Genomic DNA, 22,279 nt, shown 5'->3' with positions numbered 1-22,279 from the left:
CCACAGGGTTGACCTTGGGGTATAGGTTGGGAACCAAATCCGGGCACCACGCAGTTAAAGCTTTTAGCTCCCAGGATGCACTGGGTCCACTCTCCCTATAACCCCACCCCCAAGCCAGAGGCACCTCAGTTTGTAAGTAGCCAAAGGCCGGAGGAGGAGAGAAAAAGAGAGAAAACTGGAACACTCAATAACCATACTCACCGAAATGGGAGACGGAAAACCGGTGACCAGCCACACAGCCCATATGAAGCCAGGTGCGTCAGGGCGGGCGCCCTGTGGACCCTATGGACTTCGTAGAAACAGAGATAACAAAGGTAAGTTCTTACCATATCTCTTGTTTTCTACTTCAGGGTCCATAGGGGGTCCACAGGGTTGACCTTGGGGATGTCCCAAAGCAGTTCAACCAAGGGTGGGGACGCTCCTGTGCTGAGAGGAGAATCCGTCGCCAAAAAGGAAGCATCCTGAGAGGCAAAGGAAACCAATGCCTAGAACCTTAAAAAGGTGTGGACAGAAGACCACGTGGCCACCTAGTAAGGCAAAACAGCCGAGGCGCCACAGCGAGCCGCACACGAGGGTCACATGGCCCGAGAAAAAACAAGCATCAACAACAGGAAGGCCTACCCATGGGTAGGCCCCTGAGGAAGACCTACGAGGCCATCCAAGTCAACATTTGGTTATAGGCCGGCCATCCTTTCCTGTGAAAACCAGAAATCTCAGACCACCAATAAGGAGTCCGATTTCCGTAAGGAACCTGAACGGATCACATAAATCCAAAGAGGCCAGACCACAGTCAATGAGGCCACACCAGCCGAGAGGACTGGGGACAGAATGGCCGTACCATAAGTTCCAGAATAATATGGAACCTGAAAACCACTAAGAAGAAACACAGGGCGAGAGCAACTCCCACCCTGACATGATGCCCTCCAGAAGAGGGAGCCACATGAGAACGCTCCCAATTCAGACACTCTCCTGGTTGATATAAACACCCTGAGAGAAAGAGAGAGCCTAAGCAATAGACCATGTAATGGCTATCACAACCAGCGGTTCCATTGACTGTCCCCGGAGGTAACGAAGAACCACTACTTACTCCCAAGGAGTCCCTAGGGAGGACAAATGGAGGCATAATCAAGAAAACACTCCAAAGGATGAACTGGATACCAGAGTGAAGCAATTCCATATCTTAACCATACTGACAGTGTAGAGATCCGCACTGTCAGGAAGACCAGGCCAAGTGTGAAACCCAAGCCAGCCGGAAGGAATGCCAGAATATCTGGAAATCCTGGACACCGGAGGATTGTATCGACAGGTACAATACCATAAGATTTATGGCTGCCACAGTTTGTGGTAGGTCCCAGCAAAAGCTGATCCATGTGCTCTAATCATTCCAACGATGACAAAGCCAGGGAAGCCGTAAGACCACTGTAAGGACACAGTCAAAGACAAACGACCCAGGTCCAAGGCAAAACCAAGGACCCTGAGACAACAGGTCCGGGCAGTGAAGCATCAGGGATGGAGTATCGATGTAGAGACTCCGAAGATCCAAGTACCCCTGACATCTGGGGCAATCAGGAGCCACCAGCAGGAAAGCATCTCCGTCTCGATTGAAAACACTTCCAAAGACCTCGAGGAAGAAGGGAGACCGGAGAACACAGGTACACAAAGTGGAAGGACCACTTCACCGACAAAGAGTCGCTGAAGTTTGCTTCAGAATCCCCAGAGCTGAACTGTAACACCATAGTGTGATAAAGTCAGAAGGCCATGAGGGTCACCTCAGGGGGGCCCCCCCTGCTCACCAGGAGATGAAACCTCTCTTGGGGAAGAGACTAGTCCCCGGGATGCACGTCGTGACGGCTGAGGACTCCCGCTTCCCAATGGAGAGCTCCTGAAATGAACGCTGCCGAGATGGTCGGGAGGAGACCCTCGGACTATGTCCGAATATGTGACATACCTGTCATTGCCACCCAACGAACAGTGTTGCTAAAAAGGAAGCCACTGTCCTGACCCTGTCGGACTGAACCTTTTCAGGTTCACCGGGAAACAAGAGTTATGCCAGAGTAAGTTAATTGACAGGGTGGAATCGACAGACGTCCAACTGCACTGAAAAGGATTCGGTCCAGACACTGTCCCTAGCAAAGAAAACCCTGGACGAGATGGCCATAGCCACCCGGACAGGGACCGACTTGCCTCCGGAGAGAGCATCATCGTTTGAACAGTTATCCGACAGAAAAAACTCATTCCATCTGGAGATGAGCCAATTATGGAAAGGCCTGGAATGGAACTGAGCCCATTCCACCATGCATCCCAGAGTGTAAAGACATCTGTCGACTGCGCAGACAACCATGTACTCCTAATGGAAGAGAGGAGATTCCGTCTTACGCCAGAAGAATTCTCAGATTCTGAGAATCCAGCAGGGATCCTAGATGAAGAATACCCAGAGAGGGATGCAGGGAGGACTTTTTCCCCGTTGATTAAACGTCTGCACCCTGAAGAAGCCACAGTCATCCTGACCTGGCCGTAAAGTACCCCGGTGATCCCGCTAAGAGCAGGAGGCCGTCCAGGTACAGGAGCATTGGGATATACTGAACAGAAGAACTGACAGAAAATCCAAAACGCTGGTAAACCCCTGTGGGGCTGAGGACAGTCCCAACAGGCAGAGCCCGAAAAATTGTAAGTGTTGCTGTGATACAGCAAACCTCAGCCCATGCTGAGGAAAGGTCTCTGTAAGTACCCGTAGGCACGCGTCCTGTATATCCATTGATACCCTAAAGTCCCCAGGTTCCAAACATCGTATGATGGAGCATAGGGATTTCCTCCTGAGCCCAGGTAGCTTTAGGAACTGGTTCAGGGAATTGAGACAGAGAACAGGCCAAAGAGGACCATTCAGCCACCGCACCAGAAAGAAAACAGAACAACCAGTCCCTCACTGAGATAGTGGGGATGGCCCAATTAGCTCCGCTTACCGCAACAACTGCATAGCTTTCTGGATCTGTAAGGCCCTTGTAAAGAGGGCGTACCCTCCTACCCACGTAGCCGCGGCAACTTGACACTAATACCGGGCGAACTGAGAAAATCGGTATCTCCCAGTTGTAGGCCTGTCCCGTCAGACTGAAGAGATATCCGTAGGTTCAGAAGCAGGATCGGCTGGCAGTCCAGGCCTGCTCGGTACTGGATATGTCGGCCCTTGTAGATGCCGACAGTCTACGAAGAAACAGACCTTTAGGCTGACCCAGAGGACAAAAAAGACTTAACAGACTTAGTCTGAGGCCTTGTAGTGTGCATAGCTGAAAACGGTAAACTTGTCGTTAGTAATACTGCCAATGTTACTACAATCTTGTCAAGGTCAGGACCAAACAATATCAACCCTAAAGATGGTATCTGCACCTCTGCATTCTCAGAGCGCAGCCATAGGGTATTACGGAGGATACAGTCGCAGCCGGAACTCTGAAAGTTAGGAGACTGGTATCCAATATAGGCATGTCCACCTATGACAACTGCATATATTACCTGAGCGACCAAATACATTTGAACCCCCGACGTGTTGGAGGGGAAAAAACGTTACAAATGCATCAACCCAATATGCAATAGTATTAACCAACCATGCTATAGCCATGGTAGGATGGGTAACAACTCCTGAAAGCAAGTATACTGATTTCAGGCAGAGTTACCACCTACGGATCCGAAGAATCCGACCACGCAGGAATGGGAGGCGTAGTAACGTCTGTAATCAGACGAGTAACACGCCCATCCCCCCCAGGAGGGGCTCGTGATGACCCTCAGGGAATTTGGGACAGGAGGCCAAACACTGTTGTAACACCTCCTATCTGGCAACAGCCAGAGTCCCGCTATGCGATCCACCCGCTAGTCAGCAACAGGTAACCCGAAGGCACGCAATACTGAGGGTGTATGATACAGGTGCAGGTCAACATTCACTCTAACCAGAATGGACCTGCTACCAGCCCTAAAGCAGGGATAATAATACCTGAAATAGGCTTCCCCCCGTGTAAGAGGGAAAGAGCCCCGAACAGTACCCAGTTCACGGCAGAGCCAACTGGGAAGTAACCACAGGGCGTCAACCACGCCAATTAGCGTTTCGTAGAAAACGACATCCACCCAGGGTGGCTGTTGTGGTAATCCCTGCAAGGGGAATGACAGACTATTGTGGCACCAGGGGGAATTCATATACTGCGAAAAACCCCTGCAGGGAGCGGTAGTCTGTGTCACAGGGGAAGAGTGCAAGAAGCTGCGAGATACCCTGAGATGAAAAGGGCAGTATGGTGAAGTAACCCCAAGTGAGGTACAACAATGGGGCCCGCCCGGCGATCCGCAATTGAGAGGATCCCGAGAAAACAAACCGCCCAAGGGGGTCGTGAAAGAGGCCGGCACCAGATGACGCCACATACAGAACCCTTTATGAGTCAAATCCTCCGCACTAACACCTGCAGCACATGGCTTGCAGGATAGTAAAAATGGGTGCAGTATAACGCTCTATCTCCTGGTCAGACATATCTGACCAATCTTGGCGGAAATATTAAGCAGCACTATACTGGTCCTGACTGATGCCAAAAATTAGCTGCAGGGACCCATTTTCAGCGTATGCAACACACAGTTCCATCTAAAATATGGCAACGTGCAGCACGCAACAGTATGTGACAAACCACACAAATATTAACAAGTATATAAATGTGAGGTCTCAGAACCACCCTAAGTACAGCTGTATTAGGGCAGATAAAGAAAAGGGATAGATATACACTGACAGGTGAGAGAATAAAGTACAGTCAGCACTAGCATAAGTCACATACAATGCAGATATATACATATATACATAAACATGTCATATAATATACTGCACTATTACACTGCATTCAACTGCCCAGATTCAGTGTCTGGGAAGGCTACAGCGCTGTGTACACTGACCTGATGGTGAGGTACGCAGGGGGACTGGACTCACTGCCATCCTGAGAGATTTCTGCTGCACCACAGAGATAAAATGGCCGCTGGAGACCTCAGAGGAAGCGTGGCCCGCGGAGGAAGCAGCTCAGCGACGCCAGACTATGGATACTGAAAGGCGCGCTGAGCTGAGGGGAGGAGCCGCTGTAACAGGGAAGGCTGCCTCCCCTGGCCGGCTATTAACCTCCCGGGACGCCGGCTCCCTGCACCGATCGTTAAGTCCCTGGTGGTCTAGTGGACACACGGGGTATGGGGGGCCCGCCGCCACTGCCGGCGCCTCCGGTCTGTCCCCTGAGACCGGAGGCACAGGACTGCATTTGAAATGCGCGGATCACCGCAAGCGGTGATCCGCGACCTTACCTGCTCCCCGTGGATCCGGCAGCAGTCCTGGGCGCCCGCAGAGTCCGGCTAGTACAGACTCTGGGGTCCCGCTGAGATCCCCAGATCTGTACTGGCGTCTCAGCGCCAGCGGGGTGACGGAGCGGCAGCTTAGACGTCCTATGGACAGTCCGACGCTGCCGCTCTGAAGAGTCCAAAGTCCATGAAAAAACTTTGTCCCTATAAAAATAAAATAAGCTTAGGGGCTGCTAATCAGCTCCCCCTGCGCTAACGGTGACCCGACTCCGGCCGGGCACCAACTTAAACTGAGGTGCCTCTGGCTTGGGGGTGGGGTTATAGGGAGAGTGGACCCAGTGCATCCTGGGAGCTAAAAGCTTTAACTGCGTGGTGCCCGGATTTGGTTCCCAACCTATACCCCAAGGTCAACCCTGTGGACCCCCTATGGACCCTGAAGTAGAAAGTGTGTGAGCTTCCCACATTCTAACGTGGCTGAATTATATTAAAACAGATAAGCTCCTGCCTGAGTTGGGGACACAGGTTACAATGAAACACCGGAAGAGATCAGTTTGTAGCATACATAGGTTTTTGTAACTATAATGTTACATGGCTGAGTGTGGCTGTCTGCATGAGATGTGTTAATCTGTTACAGGATAGGTTGGCTACTTGGTCAGAAATTCAGTGTAATATTATGAGTGTACACATGTACGCTTCTGTACCTCTTGTTGATGTAAAGGTTAAGACTGAAATCCCATGAATTAAGGTGTATAACATAAATCATTCTGCTGTACTGCAAGACAACACATTATGGGGGGCCGTGCTGCATTGCTATTTATTACGTTCTGTTTGCTCTTTGCCATACAAGTACTAAGGCAACCACATGACCTATGATGAAGTGAACAGCGGAACTATGATGAGCCCTTCTTTATACGTTCCCTTACAGTACTATCCTCCCCATCCCCCTCTGTCACCATATGAGAGGGCTATAAGGTTAGGTCACCCTCTGATACTAAATTGTTTCAATGCTGAAATGCAAGTGTTTATTACTGCAGAGAGCCTGAGAGAGCCACACTGACACCAATACCTCATTTTCGCAAAAGGAAAGACCGAGCTACAGGTCATACTACAAAAAAATATATATAAAATAAAAATAAAATAATATGTTTCGGTTAAAAAATAAAACTAGAGTATGTGAAATTGTTGCAATTTTGACCATGAAATGTCTAATTACACCACTGGGTTCTCTGTGGCATGGTTGGCAAGGTGATTAGCATTACTGCCTCACAGCCCTGAGGTCATTTGTTCAATTCCTGACCAAGGCACTATTTGTGGGGAGTTTGTATGTTCTCCCAGTGATTGTGTGGGTTACCTCCCAACACCCCCCCCAAAAAAAACAAAAACATACTGGTAGGTTACTTGGCTTCTGACAAAACACACACAAAAAAAAACCTAGTGTCTGTGTGAGTCCATGTGGTAGGGAATATAGGGGTCTATGTACTAAGCAGTGTTATGAGACAGAGTGAAAAGTGATAAGGTGCCAGCCAATCAGCTCCCAACTGCCATCTCACAGGCTGTGTTTGAAAAATGACAGGTGGGAGCTGATTGGCTGGCACCTTATCACTTTTCGCTCTGTCTCCTAACACTGCTTAGTAAATAGACCCCATAGAGTGTAAGCTCTACTGAGGCAGGGACTGATGTGAATGACAGAAATATTCCCTGTAAAGTGCTGCGGGATGGGTGCGCGGGATAAATAACTTGATAAAACAAACTAGGTCTTGGCTTACACGTTCACCACCACAGAGAACGCTCGCTGCATTACACACGGTGCATTTTCCTGTGGCAATACACTGGAGTACACAAAGTAATCATGTAACAGAAGAACCACTTTATCCATTGGTATTTTAGCTTTGCCATTGCCCGGACATCACGCTACAGGCACGGAAACACAGTTTATAGAATTTATTTCTGTTCAGTATAAAGCAGTTTGGCGCATAGAGACAAAATACATATTAAACATCATAAAATCAGACTCCACCGGGTTACACGGAGGTTCCAGAGCTGGGAGCAGGTTCCTTCTTATTATCTTCAGGTTTCATGGCCGGGAACAGCAGCACCTCCTAGAAGAAAGTACAGACTGGTATTAGACACCCGGAAACATGGCCAGACGGACGGTACGACCATTAAATGGTCTTCTCTGTGCTCGTACCTTAATGTTATTGGAGTCTGTAAGGAACATGGTCAATCTGTCAATGCCCATTCCCCAGCCAGCTGTCGGTGGCAGGCCATACTCCAGGGCGGTGCAGAAAGTTTCATCGATGAACATCGCCTCATCATCGCCTTCTGCTTTGGCCTACATAACCACAAGCCAATAATTTATATAACTCCATAATACGTTCTTAACATTTCTTTTTAAAGGACAATATAAAGCAGTGAAATCCCCATTCATAGCTTTATCTCTGTTAAAAAACCCAATGTAAGCCACCAATACATATCAGATGATGATATAATATTTACACGTAATACTTTGTGTACAGAACACGGTTCTTACTTCATATCATATATAAGCATAAAGGAAAGGAGATTTCGGGGGTACAATTACTAAGCGGCACTGTCTTACGCTGCTGGATTTAAAGGGGTTATAATATTAACTATAAAACCAGGCGTGTTTTGTATTTATCATCGCCCTTTGAAATCCAGCGACTGAAACCACAGAATTCATGGTGGCTTTGAAAAGCGCAGCTTAGTAAATGTACCCCTCAGTGCTGCATGTGGATCTAACATCGTGTTCGGTGGATGACGTGCTGCATAATATTTTGGTGCTATAGAAACAGAAGATATAGTAATAAAACCTGGAATGCGTCACACACACACGATTTGGGATTTACCTTTGCCTGATCTTCAAACAGCTCCCTCTGCTTAATAGGGTCATTCAATTCAGTGTATGCATTGCAGATCTCCTTCTTCATGATAAACAGCTCAAACCTTTCCGTCAGCCCCTTCTCAGACCGGTGCCTTGTGTATAGGAAAGGGGACAAAAAAACGATTGGCACCAGAACATCTAGATGATCTCACAATATAACTATAGATCGCCCAGTAACAGGCACCGACACATCAGGGAAAGGTCTGTGACAGGTAAGGGCTTACCATTTAGCAAGAGGGCTCATGATTTGCGGATGGTCACAAATAAAGGTCGGGTTAATGCAGGTTACTTCCAGGAATTCGCCAACCAGCTGGAAAACACAAAACAAAAATTGGAGCATTGGGAAGTAAAATGTATATCAAAACCAGTGTTATATAACTGAAATGTCTATATGGATCTACAATATGTTCATTGTGATACGTATACCCACTGCCATATGTGAGAATGAAAAGTGAGGCTCCTCTATTATGCATCTCTATATTAGGCAGGGAACTTAGGGACTCTACCAATTGCCCAATGGCTGACTTGTATTGTTCCTACAGCTACACCCATCTTGGTAAATGTTTTTGAAAAAGTGTCCATCCCCTACTGAAGCGCCAGGGGATTGTCCCTGGGGACTCCGCTGGCAAATTAATGGAGTCCAATCACAAACCGCTATCTACAATATTATGCTGGCTACACACTAAATGATGTGGATACCGCTAGTGACGGGACCCGGCATCGGTAAGTGCATACACACTTGACGTTGCCGGCAGTGAGAGAACGAATGCAGCATGGCCACCTCTAATGATATCGCCCGCCGGGCCTGCATGCAGGTCCGACGGACGATGTCGCTGACAACGTGCGTTCGCTCTGAATCAGGGAGGTTTTTTTTTTTAAATGGAGCCGGCCTTTTGCGAGCGGCCAGGTGATTGTCGCGATGGTCGCGACCATCGGGGCTTGCAACGAGACCCTTGTGGTAGGGTCTCGTTCCCGCAAAAGCCCCAGTGAGCTTCCTGCTCTAAATAGAGCTGGAAGCTCACCACTGGTGATGTCAATGGTGCCTCCCACAAACGGCAGGCGTTCCTTCGGGAATGCCTCCGTTTGTGTAGCCACCCCCCTGCCCGCCTCCAAAACGGGACGAGCTGTCAATCACAATCGACAGCCGCCCCATTTTGGTGCAAGACCCGTAGCGACGGAGCGCCCGTCGCTGGCCAGGTCTCGGGCATGCACACGCCAGAGGCGGCGCATGCGCAGGGGGCAAACATCGACCCGCTTGCGAGCGTGTCTGAATCAGCCCCATAGTGCATACACACTGCACTATATGTCATTCCGATGCGTCGGAATCGGCCAAATCGTTCATAAAATAGTCTAGTGTGTACCCGGCTTTTCTTTAGTGCAGAGTAGCAGCTGACATCTCAGGCCATTACGCACCTTGTCTAGTAGTCGGGCAGTGGTCCTAGGAGCCGGACACTCAACAGCTTTCTCCACACAAATGTCGTCCAGGAGCTTGCGGGTTTCTGGTTTAAAAAGACAGGAGGTACCAATATATAAAGTCCAGGTGGGTGAAATGTGCGCATTCGATAACCGGTGAAAAGCGTACAATACATATTAACACTACATTTAGCGATACCCAAAAATCATACTGTAAAACACCTAGTTTCTGTACATACCCTGTCCATCCGTCATCCATACGTACCCATGAACCAGTGCAGACAGACCATTAAGTCCCTCCCCACTCGTTTAAGATTCAAAATTCAAACTACTACAAACAGTCCTGGGAACAATTATAGCTTATACCCCGCTGCATTACCACTGTAGTACCCTTCGTTCTTACCTTCAGTGTCAAACTGGTCTGTGGGTGGAAGCTTCTTCCCCAGGACATTTTCCAGCTCATGTACCATACTGATCCTCCTGAATGGCGGGGTGAAGTCTATCTCATGGGCTTGTCCCTCCGGGCCATCCGGGTGGTAAGTGACTTTGTAGCCACCTGTGATGTGTTTTACCATACCTGCAAAACACAAGGGGACATGCTGAACACTCCTTGTATGTTCTGGAACATTTCATGACTTAGGTTAGTAGAACCACTGACCCTTCTGGCTTTAATGGTTTCTTACACTTCTGTGGCACTTCCATTAGTAAAATAAGGTTGGGCCGTAAGTATATCCATACCAGGGTTATAGGACATTTATACCAAGTGACCAAGAGAGGGGACAGTTAGAAAACAATCCGAAAGTACAAAGTGAAGGGGGAATAACAGTCCTGATCTATCATTCTTCTCCTTTTGGCCTCCATACTCCACTTTTGAATATCTTATCTATATAGATAACTGGCGTTCCACAACACACTCACCTGGATATAAAACGATGGGGTGCCGTGAATGCACCATTAATCTGCGTTTTACACTCCACACCAACCAGTACGTATAAACCTCAAAACATATTTTAGACACCCAGCCTAACTACCCAAACAGTTGTACTACTATTGCACTCAGGAGGGTGTTCACTTTAGACTATGGGGCCAACAGAGTTAGTAGTGAGAGCTATGACAATCTGCAGACTGTGAGGGTAGTGAAATATTGACCCCCACCCACCCCCTGCTCCAATATTTTGGTAAGGGAGGAGCATGTGTAGAAGACGGCGAAGGCTGCCAGAGTCATTACTATCACCTGCGCAATCTTTTTCTAATCACGCGGGCAGGGCTGCCATCAGAAATGGTGGGGCCCGGTACTGACAAATTAGGCAGGGCCCACCTCCCCCGCGATATGGGGCATAAGTGGGCGGAGCTGTGGATGTGGGTGGAGCTACTTTGGGGGTGAGAGACAGGGAGGGCTGGACCTATTGGGGGCACAGATTAATCGTTCGTAAATTTTGTTATATTTGCTGTGCTGACATTTTTATTTGGATGTTTTTAATTTAATATATCTAAGCACAAGATGTATTGTGTGTGTGTATATATATATATATATATATATATATATATATATATTACATACACAAACAAACAGAGCCGTAACTAGACTTTTTGGTGCTGCGTAGCTATATTAAATTAAAACCATGTAGGTGTCAGCACAGCAAGTAATATAACAGCACTTACCCACATTTATGTGTGTGATAGATAGATATATATATATATATATACACACACACACACACACACATATACACACACACTGTAGATATACTATATCTATATATATATATATCTATATATATATATATATACACACACACACATACTGTGTGTGTATATATATACATATAATATATATTATATATATATATATAAAATCACACACATAAATGTGGGTAAGTGCTGATTATATATATATATATATATATATATATATATATACATACAAACTTACCTGGACACTCTGCCATCTTCGTGACTCTGGGAGCTCAGAGGACAGCCAGCGCAGAGTGATGTGCGGTACCGCGTGTCACTGGTGGAATGCATGCACCGGCAGCTGCCAGAGAAGAGGAAGAGTCTCGGTGGTATTTAATACATGGAGCCGGTCGCAAGCCAATCACAACTCGCTGAACGGCAGCCAGCCAATCAGCAGTGGCCACTGCTGATTGGCTGGATGTTGTTCCACGAGCTGTGATTGGCTCGCGGAACTGCAGCCAATCAGGCTGCCGTTCCGCGAGCTGCTGTGATTGGCTTGCAGACGGCTCTATGTATTAAATGCCACCAAGTCTCTTTAGTTCTTTGGCTGCCCCCGATGCATTCCAGCAGTGATGTGCGGTAGCGCACATCACTGCATTTCACACCACCGCTACCCGGGCCCCCTCTCTCTCCGGGACTGGAGTCCCCGCAGTCCCCCCCTGATGGCGGCCCTGCACGCGGGATATGGCACTGCCAGCAGGCTGCATAGAAGGGACATGCTGTAGGCGCACCATGGTGTCTGTTTCGGGAGAATGATGTGCAGTGCGGAGCCCCACATGACCCGGGAGTCCTGTGTACACTGCACACCCTGCAGCCACTGGGTCAGGAGAATCCTGGACACGGTGCTTTTTCCACAACTCATTGCGTTGTGCGACTTTTCAGAATTGCAGCTGTGACACATTTAGTTGGGTGACTGCACTAACCCGACTTGTTGAGGGTTAATAAAGCTTGCTTGGATAAACTAGCACCAATGCTATTGCAATTTCCCCACTGTTAGGACTTACCCGAGAGCAGCTTCTCAGTGAGGTCTATGACGTCATTGTAGTCTGCGTAGGCCATGTAAAATTCACAGGTTGTAAACTCTGGGTTGTGGGTCAAGTCTATTCCTTCATTTCTGAACTGTCTGCCCACCTCATAGATACGGTCAATGCCGCCGACCACCAGCATCTGGAACACACAAACCAGCCGTTAGATTCTGCTGAGTGACCTCTCCTAGAACCCAGACAGAAGCCCCCGGAGCTCATTACCTTGTGATAGAGTTCAGGGGCGATTCTCATGTACAGGTCCATGTCTAGTTCATTGTGATGAGTTATAAATGGTTTGGCCACAGCTCCCCCAGGGATAATGTTCATCATCGGAGTTTCAATCTATCGATGTAATACATATGAGACATTATACGTCACGCGCTCCCCATAATAATCTGTAGAGGCCACAAAATATTAGTTTGCTACCTCCAGGAACCCTAAGTCGTCCAGAAATTTGCGGAGGTAGGTGATCATCTTTGCCCGGACAATAAACTTCTGTCGTACATAGTCATTGAGAATTAGGTCCAGGTACCGCTGACGGAATCTGGTCTCCTGGAAAAGAAAATATATATCCGTACACGAGACAAAAAGCCTGCTTCGCTACATTTCCAATTGCATGTTGAAAATGTATAAATATTAAATCCTGTGATATATGATAGAGGTTGCACCCCAGAATAAAGGTAATATTCTACATGGAAAAAAAATAAAGAACATATTCTATGGGGAATCTGGAGTCAAAACTATTCAATTATTAAACGTTATCAGTAAAATCAAAACTTCTTAAAATAAAAAGAAGGCTTTCTAAAGGTGCATACACACACAACAATTTAGTAAATGAACGATTATAGTTAACGATTTTCGCTCATTTTTTCAAGGGAAAAAATTAACGAAAATCGGTCATTTACTAAATGCAATGAACGATTTTTTTTTAACTACAAACGATTTTTGCGTATTCCCTTACTGAAAATCGTTGAGTTGGTCAATCTAACTGAACTACAAACGTGAACGCGCATGAACGATAATCGTTCATAGTTTCAAAAAATCGTTGTGTGTGTATGCACCTTAAGTCAGGAAAATATATCTATATTGTCAACATATAACCGCACGCGATTAACGTCTTCAGATAAGTTAAAGGGTAAAAATATTAAGGATTCATAAAGGCTGTGTTATTATAAGGTGAAAGTCTTCCGAGGAATGTAAAATGAGAACAATGTAGTTCCCATCAAGAGCATAGTGGGTACTCGATTTCACCAAGGGGTAACAAATTGGGATTGGCATCAATTCACGTTGTAGTTCGATAGTCCTTTCCCCAGGTGAACATGGGAAGAAATAACTTATTACTGTATAAATGATGTATTTCTATTATCGGCATAATGTGCCTGGGGTATATTACAGGGGATGCAGTCCGCCGGCTTCCCCACTGTCTAACCCCAGCAGGGGTCTAATGACAGGCGTCAAGATCCTGACGCCTGTCATTTTACCTAACCAGGAGCCCGACGCCCGGCATACCAATCGGAGGTAAGCTGCGGGGGCGGGAGGGTTAGGGGCCCCTGGGAGGGTTAGGCACTCCTAAAGGAGGGTTAGGGAGGTGGAGGTGTTCGGTTAGTTGGTACTTACCTTTAGCGCAGTCGGCATCTTCACTGGTGCTGGGCTTGCGGCGTCAGGATTTGAACTGCCGGACAGAGGTCTGGCGGTATTTCATACCGATTCCATATTACAGTACATCACAGTGCTGCGTGCACAACCTTAGGGGTGGAGTAGGGAGGCGGAGTGCGTGACCAGACGACCAATTGGAAGCTATAGGCCAATGCAGTCACTCAGCAGCCACTCTCAATGTCAATGAATCAATAACACCACCAATTGGACGATTGCTAAAAACAGGACGAGGTGAAGCATCGAACTCAGCGCAGCGCCGCAGTGGTAGACTCTGGGCACTAGTCTGTGCCCAGAGTCTACGCAGCGTTGGCCATTTTCAGGGCGATTTTTACAGCGCTAACAGCGCCAACGTGGGACTTCGAAGAGGTAACTATTAAAACTATGGGTACAGGGTGAGTGATATGGGTCCCCCTGGACCCAGGGGCCCATGTGCCGCACGCACCCTGCACCCATTATGGATACGCCCCTGCTATGAGGTTCTTTATTCCACCTTCCTGCACCCCGGATCACCACCAGGCACACAGGACACTTATCGATGTCATCTATACACCACTTAGTATTCAGCTCCTTATTCCACGTATGTAAAATGATTTCCTTACCATGTGTAGCGGGTATAGATTACACCAAATATATTTCAGCTGTTTTCAATATTTATGTACATAGAAACAGGAGTTTACATACAGATGAGATATAGAGATATATATATATATATATATATATATATATACACACACACACACACACACACACACACACACACACGACCTATATTACAGCAACAGGCAGATTGCAAACAATACACATGAGAAGCCCATTTAGGATCACAGAAGCAGTGCGTTTTCTTTACCTTGTCTTTCAGCCCGAAATGCAGGTGAGGTAACATGTGCAGACAAGGGGACAGAAGGGTAATTTCCACGGGTATGATGCTCAGCTCTCCCTTTTTGGTTTTCCCAGGGTTCCCCCTGACTCCGATAATGTCGCCACGACGTAGCTTGTTGTTAACCGCGATAAAGTCTTCCTCAGATTTGTAAAATCTATGATCGGAGAAACAACACAACTGGTCAAGTGAGGTGTAACACAGAACGGAACGTGTACCACCCCTCACCTAAGGGAACGACTCACAGCCTGCACAAGCCTACACACATCATCCATAGTATGGAGGCCGGCATATAAATGGCTGCTGCAATATTCACGAGTAAGCAACACAGCAATTCCCCAGGAACTAGTGACATCGCTGACTAATGAAGTGATGTCATTGCGCTATAACCAGAGATCTGGAACTGAAAAAGATGGCATGCCTCCAACGCATAATTCAATAAAGACTCAATATGTCACAGGATAACGTCAGACACAAACGTAAATATAATAATCTTGTACATTGAGGACAGGAGCGAACGTGTAGTTACTCACTGGCTCACACTTACCACTATATATACCGTATATATCCTATTACAATATTTTGTGTTTCCATTCGATACACCAGGAAGCAATACCACAACTTTATAATATGCAACATTTAAATGACTATTGTAAACATAGAGGAATAAAATACTCCTTAGTTTACCCACACCAAGGTGTAGCCAGCACGTATATCCCCCATCTAGATCTTTAGAAGACACACATGCATTACATGTCAGGCACTTCCAACACTTACTTGGAGTTGGCCATAACCTGCAGCTTCATGCCTTACCCACACCAAGGGGTAGCCAGCACGTATATCCCCCATCTAGATCTTTAGAAGACACACATGCATTACATGTCAGGCACTTCCAACACTTACTTGGAGTTGGCCATAACCTGCAGCTTCATGCCTTCCCCGCGTAGATCATAGAAGATCAGCTTGGCTCCAGAAATACGCTTGGCATGGACCCTGCCTGAAAATAGGGAAGATTTGAATTTTCACCCAGTATGACCCAGACAGGTGACCATTACCTCAACAAGCAGAATATATCAAACAGCCCGAAGAGGGGGCGACAGCCGATTGCTGAGAGACTCGGGCAGACACAAGGGGCAAGCTGGCAAATGAGAAGAGACTATGCGGATGTTAAACTAAGGCAATTGTAATGTATACTATTAATGGCTGCGGATGACCATGGTTCCAAATAAAATAACTAAGACAGAAGGAATAGTACACAAACTGAAAGTTTAAAAAAAAAAAATAATAATAATACATATAATATATATATATGCGAAGGTGGCCCCTTGTTACAGATAGACACTTAACTCTCTTGTTGTATCACAACAAGAGAGTTAAATGTCTATCTTTAACAAGCCGCCACCTCCGCAATTGCCTACATGATTTCCTGGCACCAGCGAGCCAGGATAGTGGAGGGCACCGGCGCATTACTATTTACGGACAGCGCGAGTGCCAGCAACTTGGCTATGAAAAATTTTTTTAAATATATATATATTTTTTTTTTGTTTATGTGATGAACATTTTCCAAAAGCATATGAGAATAGCCAACATACTAACCTGCCACGCTGACAACATCCTGCAAGTGTTCGCCAACCTGCAGGCCACTGTATTTCTGTATGAAGTCTGTGAGAGACAATTCCACATGGAACTTGTGAGGATAAGGGTCGTCCTTTGTGCCTTTCAGCTGCTGGATGGCTTGTGTTCGGATCTTGTAATATTGCTAGTAATGACAGAAACGAAAAAAAAAAATTACAATGAATGTGAATAACAAAAGACCAGGGAAACATTGTATGTGGTTTTGAATGATCATATAGTCAGGGAAAAGCCTGCCCAAACAAATAGCCAGTGGTGGCAGTGATTTTGTGAGCAGAGGGCCTGATTCAGACCCGCTCGCAAGCGGGTCGATTGTGGGGTACTGCGCATGCGCAAGCCCTCTGGGACTCACTACATAAGGGGCGGCTGTCGATGTTGATCGACAGTTCGCCCCGTTTTGTAGGCGGGGGGGGTGGCTACACAAACGGAGGCGTTCCCGAAGGAACGCCTGACATTTGTGGGAGGCACCACTGACATCACCAGTGATGTCAGTGGAGAGCTTCCTGCTCTGTTAGAGCAGGAAGCTCTCTGGGGCTTGCGACGGATGAGACCCTACCACAAGGGTCTTGTCGCAAGCCCCGACCATCGCGACCATCACCTGGCCTCCCGCAAAAGCTGTGGGTAGTCACCCAAAGCTTAGCGAGCGGCCAGGAGGCCGCAGCAAAAAATTAAAAAACGCCCTGATCCAGAGCGAGCGCTCTTAAAGAGCGTCCGGCTCTGAACCAGGCCCAGAGTGCGTGAGAATGCAGACAATGAATTCAGTATGAATAAGTTACATCATTGGAGCATGGGGCAAAATGCGATTCACATGGCAGTGATGTAACAGAGTGCATCGCGACAATGCTGCTTGAGCCCACGCAATGGCTGCCACCATGTAGAAAGCAGATTGTAACTGGAGGCATTAACTTACGTTGGGATCGAGACTTTCCTCATCGACAGCCTCCGCTTCCGTACTCGCCACTTTCTCATGCTGCTCCTTTAGTTTCTCTTCTTTTTCAGCTGCCTTTTTCTCTGCTTTCAGACGCCTTTTTAATTCACTGGAAAGAAGAAGACAGAGAAAGTGAATGAAACAGTACAGACATTTCAGTAAACTCAGCATATTTATACATTAAATTTTGTAAAGATAAACAAATTACACCTAGAATCACAGGGAAGATGCCATCCAGCACGCTGGCCTCTTCCTGACCAAGCTGAAATGGGAAGTTCATGGAGAAAAAAAAGTTGGTGGGGTCACAGGATCGGGAAATCACCAACCTTTTTTTCCCATGAAGATCATGGTCCTTGCAGAGAGGGGAGAAGGTACAAAGGTGCTTTCCCAGGATGTGCTCCTTAAGTGCTCTCTGTGCCCAAACTGGGCTCCTGAACAGCCTGAGCAGAGCTTGCGACATGGCAGCGCACCACACCTAACCCTCAACTTGCGTTACCACCTGACGGGAAGACAATAAGGCGGAACACAGAATTACACATGTGCGCCATATATTGCGCATTCCACTTTAGGTCTCACATTTATAGAATAGGTGATTTAAGCCGGGCACACATTATGCAATCATCAGCCGATTGGATTGGGCCAATAATTGCATAGGGTATGGCCTCAACCGATCAGCGATTATAGGACATGAAAGATCTTCCAATGAGCCCGAATGATCCAAACATTGGCCAACCGCATCTGGTAGTGAATACGCTGCTGAGGCTGACCGCCCAACATTTCCCCTGTTCTTTCACAGGAGCGGAACGGGGAAATGTTTCCTACCCAGGAAAGCTAAAGACACACCGAGCGGTATTTCTACAGATGCTGAACGTGAGTGCCTCAGTCCTTGCACATTCGAACGCGGAGATGTACACCATGGAATGGTTTTGTAGCAGCATTTGCATTAAGACGTAGACGGGCAACCACCAAAAGACAGACGGGTACAACCCCTTAGGGTGGCATAATGAGTTCTAATTCACACAAATGTACCGATGTTACTGGCTCAATCAGAATAAATTGCACTCAAATATGACTTTGCACAGGTAGCTGTATCCTTATTAAAACTGATCTGCAGCCAAGAAATCGAGCCATCTGTACAACGCTGCAAAGAGAATAAGAATAGCTTGTGTAAGCTAGCCCCCTAGATTGTAAGCTCCTAGGAGCAGGGTCCTCCGCCCCACTGTCTCACAGCCTTCATCTCTAGCACTTCTATGACAGCCTTCACCTTCCCAGCTGTATTGTGTATGGAGAATTGTGTTGCTAATTGTTGTTACTTGTGCTCTGTTTATAAGTTGGTTACTGTATTGTAATGTAATGTTCTGTGTACCCTTTACTGTATGTACGGCGCTGTGGACCTCTTGTGGCGCCCTATAAATAAAATGTAATACTAATAATAATAAATAGGCCATAGAGCAGCGGTGGCCAACCTGTGACCTTTGAGCCACATGTGGCTCTTCAATTGCCCTGATGTGGTTCCCCTGACTGACACTGACTGCTGGAGTGACACATGGAGAGGCTGCTGGAGTGACACATCAGGGGCTGCTGGAGTTACACATGGAGGGGCTGGATTGTATTATGTGAATCTGTTTTTGGTTTTTTTTCCAATATACTGTATATTTTGTGGAAGTGGCTTTTTCAGTGTATTTGTGGATGTGGCTTTTTCATTGTATTTTATGTGGATATGTTTTTTTCAATGTTTTTTTTATATTGTCCTGGCTTTTTTTTTCCCTTTAATAGATACCTCCATGGTGATTGCATGCATGCGCTTTTACATACTCCTACAAAATCGTATCAGGGACGCGGCCTAGCTGGCACAAGGCCACACCCCTTTTTGCATGTGCGCCTTAGGCGGGCGCATGATCTCGGCTCTTTGACATATCCCCACAGATATTTTTGGGCTCTTTGACTCTGACTGGTTGGCCACACCTGCCATAGAGGAATGCAAACAAATTCCAAGCTTTTAAAGGAATGCAAATTCCAAGCTTTTAAATGCATTAAGGAAGAGCTCTGGAGGACTGCTGAGCAAAAACAGAAGTGAAAATAAAACTGTATACTGCACTGGGGGTTTACAGAATGTCACGTGATAGACATGTACACTACCCCTTTGTCCCGGTTATATCCAACCAGCTTGCTAAAAAAAAAAAAAAGCCCAAATTTTTCAAAGGCTAAATATATAAACTTTAGCTGACTAATTCAATTTCCTAACAATGATGTTAATTTTCTTTACACTAAAGCGCAATAGTCTCAGCGAACATGCTGCCACAAATCTGGCTAAATCTGGAAAAATGTATATATATTTTGGTGTGCACTCATCTAATCTAGTCTTTACAGCTAATATTTGGGGCAAATGCAATTACCAGATAGAAGATAGAACCTTTACCCCTGTAGACTGCCAGGAATAAAGCCCTGTGAGCCCCCAGTAAAGCCCAGTTATACTGATCACTGAAGGGGCTACAGAGAGGACTTCTCCCAGTAGTCACCATACAGTGTTAAGTTATTAGAGACCCCAATTTCTCCTAGTTACATCAGCCAGACCTCCGCCCATGGGAGTTGTAGTCCACTCCCGGCCAGCAGCCCTTAATACGCTGCACTAGGCGCCGAGTGAGAGACTACATTTCCCAGAATTCCACACTACGCCACTTTACCGGCTGGATGCCGCATGTCCGACAGAAACCCGGGTTTTGAGGAGTCTCTATGAGCTCTGGCTCTGCGCTGCCCAGTATCAGCCTCTAAGCAGGCGCTGTTACTCACTTCTTGCTCAGTTTGGCTTCACAGTCCCCGGGAGCTGCCGCCTGCACATCGGCCATGGTGGTTACAGGCAGAGACAGGGGAAGAGATGGAGAGACGACACTTCCGGTTACGCTGACAGAAGCCGCGGACTGGACTTCCGCCCACTCTGGTTTCTGTGGGCGGGGCTGAGTGACGTCCCTGTGTCTGATTGGTTATTCTGGTAACTATGCCATATGTGGTATGTGTGTACTGTGCTATGTTGTTGTCTTTAGGGTACATAGTAAGTTTAGCTATAGTATATATAAGACATGGTGATTTCTGACCTCCTTTCCATGGGCTGCCCATTGCCCCCTTATGTAAACTCTCCTCTGGGAGATTTAAGGCCAGACATTTGCAACAATGCTAGGTAATTGGATCCTTCTTCGTATGGATCCAGAGAGCTATCAAACATATCTGCCTCCTCTGCCCGTGTGGCACCACTTCAGGAACGCAATATGGGCGTGTGGTGCTCCCAACATGGGCAAGTGGTGCCCCTTATTTGGCACTTGGCTCCCATATTGGCCAAGTTGAGAACCACCATTGACGTGTGGCTTCCCCATACCCTCCAACTATACCGTTTTAGCCGGTACAGTACCGTTTTCTAATGGTCTGTACCGGCAAACGGGGCTGTACCGTTTTGTACCGGGTTGGTACACTCACCAGATTTGTTAAGCAGCGCTGTTGGGACACAGGACTCCCGCAGCGCTGCTGAGTGACAGCCGACCTCCGTGCTCCTCTGCCCTGACCGCCAGCACCGGTATACAGAACATGCAGTATATTACTGCAAGTTCTAAACTAGCCAGCGCCCGATGCCTCCAGCTCCCATGGACACACCCCTTTACCTGTGACAACGCCCCTTTATCTGCGGCCACGCCCCCCATGTACCGGGTTCATACTGGGAAATGTTGGAGGGTATGCTTCCCTCATTGGATGCGTGAAGCCCATGTATGGGCATGAGGCTCCCTAACATGACCACGTGGCACCACTCGGGCTAAAATACACCTCTAGGGACGCATCATGCTCCAACTTGCCTACATGGCACCACTCCTGGACAGAAGTGCCCTTCAGTGACGTGTTATATCCCAGCATGGATGCATGGAGCCCTAACATGGCAGCGTAAAGCCCCAATATGGACATGTGATGCTCTTTCTGGCTGCGCCCACTTGGTGCTCTTTTAACGCTGTAAGGAGTCCCAGCAGAGACGCATGAAGCCACTCATAAAGCACTTGAAGCCCCTCAAGGAGCATGTGGAGACCTTCAGCGGCCATGTAACATGCGACTATTTACCAGTTACACCCTGCTCCCGTAAGTCACATCTTAACATCACTGTTGTGGCCTATAAACCCTACCCCCTCCTTTATTTCGTACGCCATCCCCTTTACCACTAGCATATACTGTCAACCTCCTGTGCAACGTTATTGGTACCTGTTCAGAGAATAAAAAGGTCAGTTAGTAAATAGAGAGGGTGAACTTGTGACCAAAGATTAGTTATATCAATAGGTTTAAAATTAAAATGCATTTCAGGAATAATTACTCTGCATTTAATTGTTAACCCTGCGTCAGGCGCACCTCTGGGACTCCCAGGTTCGGGCGCAGTGCGCCTGACAGGCGCCTGTTATAAAATCGTCATTAGCACTTAATTAACTCAATTCTAACGCTCTTAAAGTGATCAGTGACCTTCATTAGGATGTACAAAGAGAGAATATATGGAAATCTGATTCACAAAACCACATATCTTAACCTTAAAGCAAGTAAAACAAAAAATACTAAATTTTAAGAGGCGCAGTGTGCCTAAGAGGCCACCCTGGACAAACCTACATATTTCCGCAAAATATCCACAACCTTTGTAATTTTCATTCATAATATAAGCAAAACACAAGAAATTGTGAGAAAATAAAAAGAAATACGTACCTTCAAAAGTCGGACAAGTTCGGGTGCAATGAGCCTGAGAGGCCAGGAAGGTCACTACTGCTCTCCACACAGGCGGCGGGAAAACTGACTAG

At 46.9% G+C, this 22,279-nt stretch overlaps 1 protein-coding gene across 2 annotated transcripts; it reads right to left on the bottom strand.

Moving 5' to 3' along the window:
- Positions 1 to 7,227: 7,227 nt before the first annotated feature.
- KARS1 (lysyl-tRNA synthetase 1) lies at positions 7,228 to 20,387 on the bottom strand. Of its 2 annotated transcripts, XM_088449426.1 has the most exons (15): positions 20,259 to 20,346; positions 17,795 to 17,967; positions 17,451 to 17,577; positions 16,505 to 16,667; positions 15,812 to 15,905; positions 14,879 to 15,065; positions 12,802 to 12,927; positions 12,598 to 12,717; positions 12,355 to 12,517; positions 10,020 to 10,193; positions 9,617 to 9,702; positions 8,428 to 8,513; positions 8,169 to 8,295; positions 7,490 to 7,633; positions 7,228 to 7,400 (listed from the first exon to the last, which is right to left on the bottom strand). In XM_088449426.1, the coding sequence occupies exons 2-15, from the start codon at positions 17,926 to 17,928 to the stop codon at positions 7,323 to 7,325; spliced, it is 1,809 nt and encodes a 602-aa protein (XP_088305552.1). In that variant the 5' UTR covers positions 17,929 to 17,967; positions 20,259 to 20,346; the 3' UTR covers positions 7,228 to 7,322. The 2 variants fall into 2 exon arrangements, with proteins under 2 accessions (XP_088305552.1, XP_088305553.1); XM_088449427.1 differs by lacking the exon at positions 17,795 to 17,967 and having other exon boundaries at positions 20,259 to 20,387.
- Between the last annotated feature and the right edge of the window lie 1,892 nt (positions 20,388 to 22,279).

The sequence above is a fragment of the Taudactylus pleione genome, unplaced genomic scaffold, assembly GCF_031769625.1.
Source record: "Taudactylus pleione unplaced genomic scaffold, aTauple2 ptg000484l, whole genome shotgun sequence".
Taxonomy (NCBI): Eukaryota; Metazoa; Chordata; class Amphibia; order Anura; family Myobatrachidae; genus Taudactylus; species Taudactylus pleione.
This window is presented reverse-complemented; position numbering and strand designations above follow the sequence as displayed.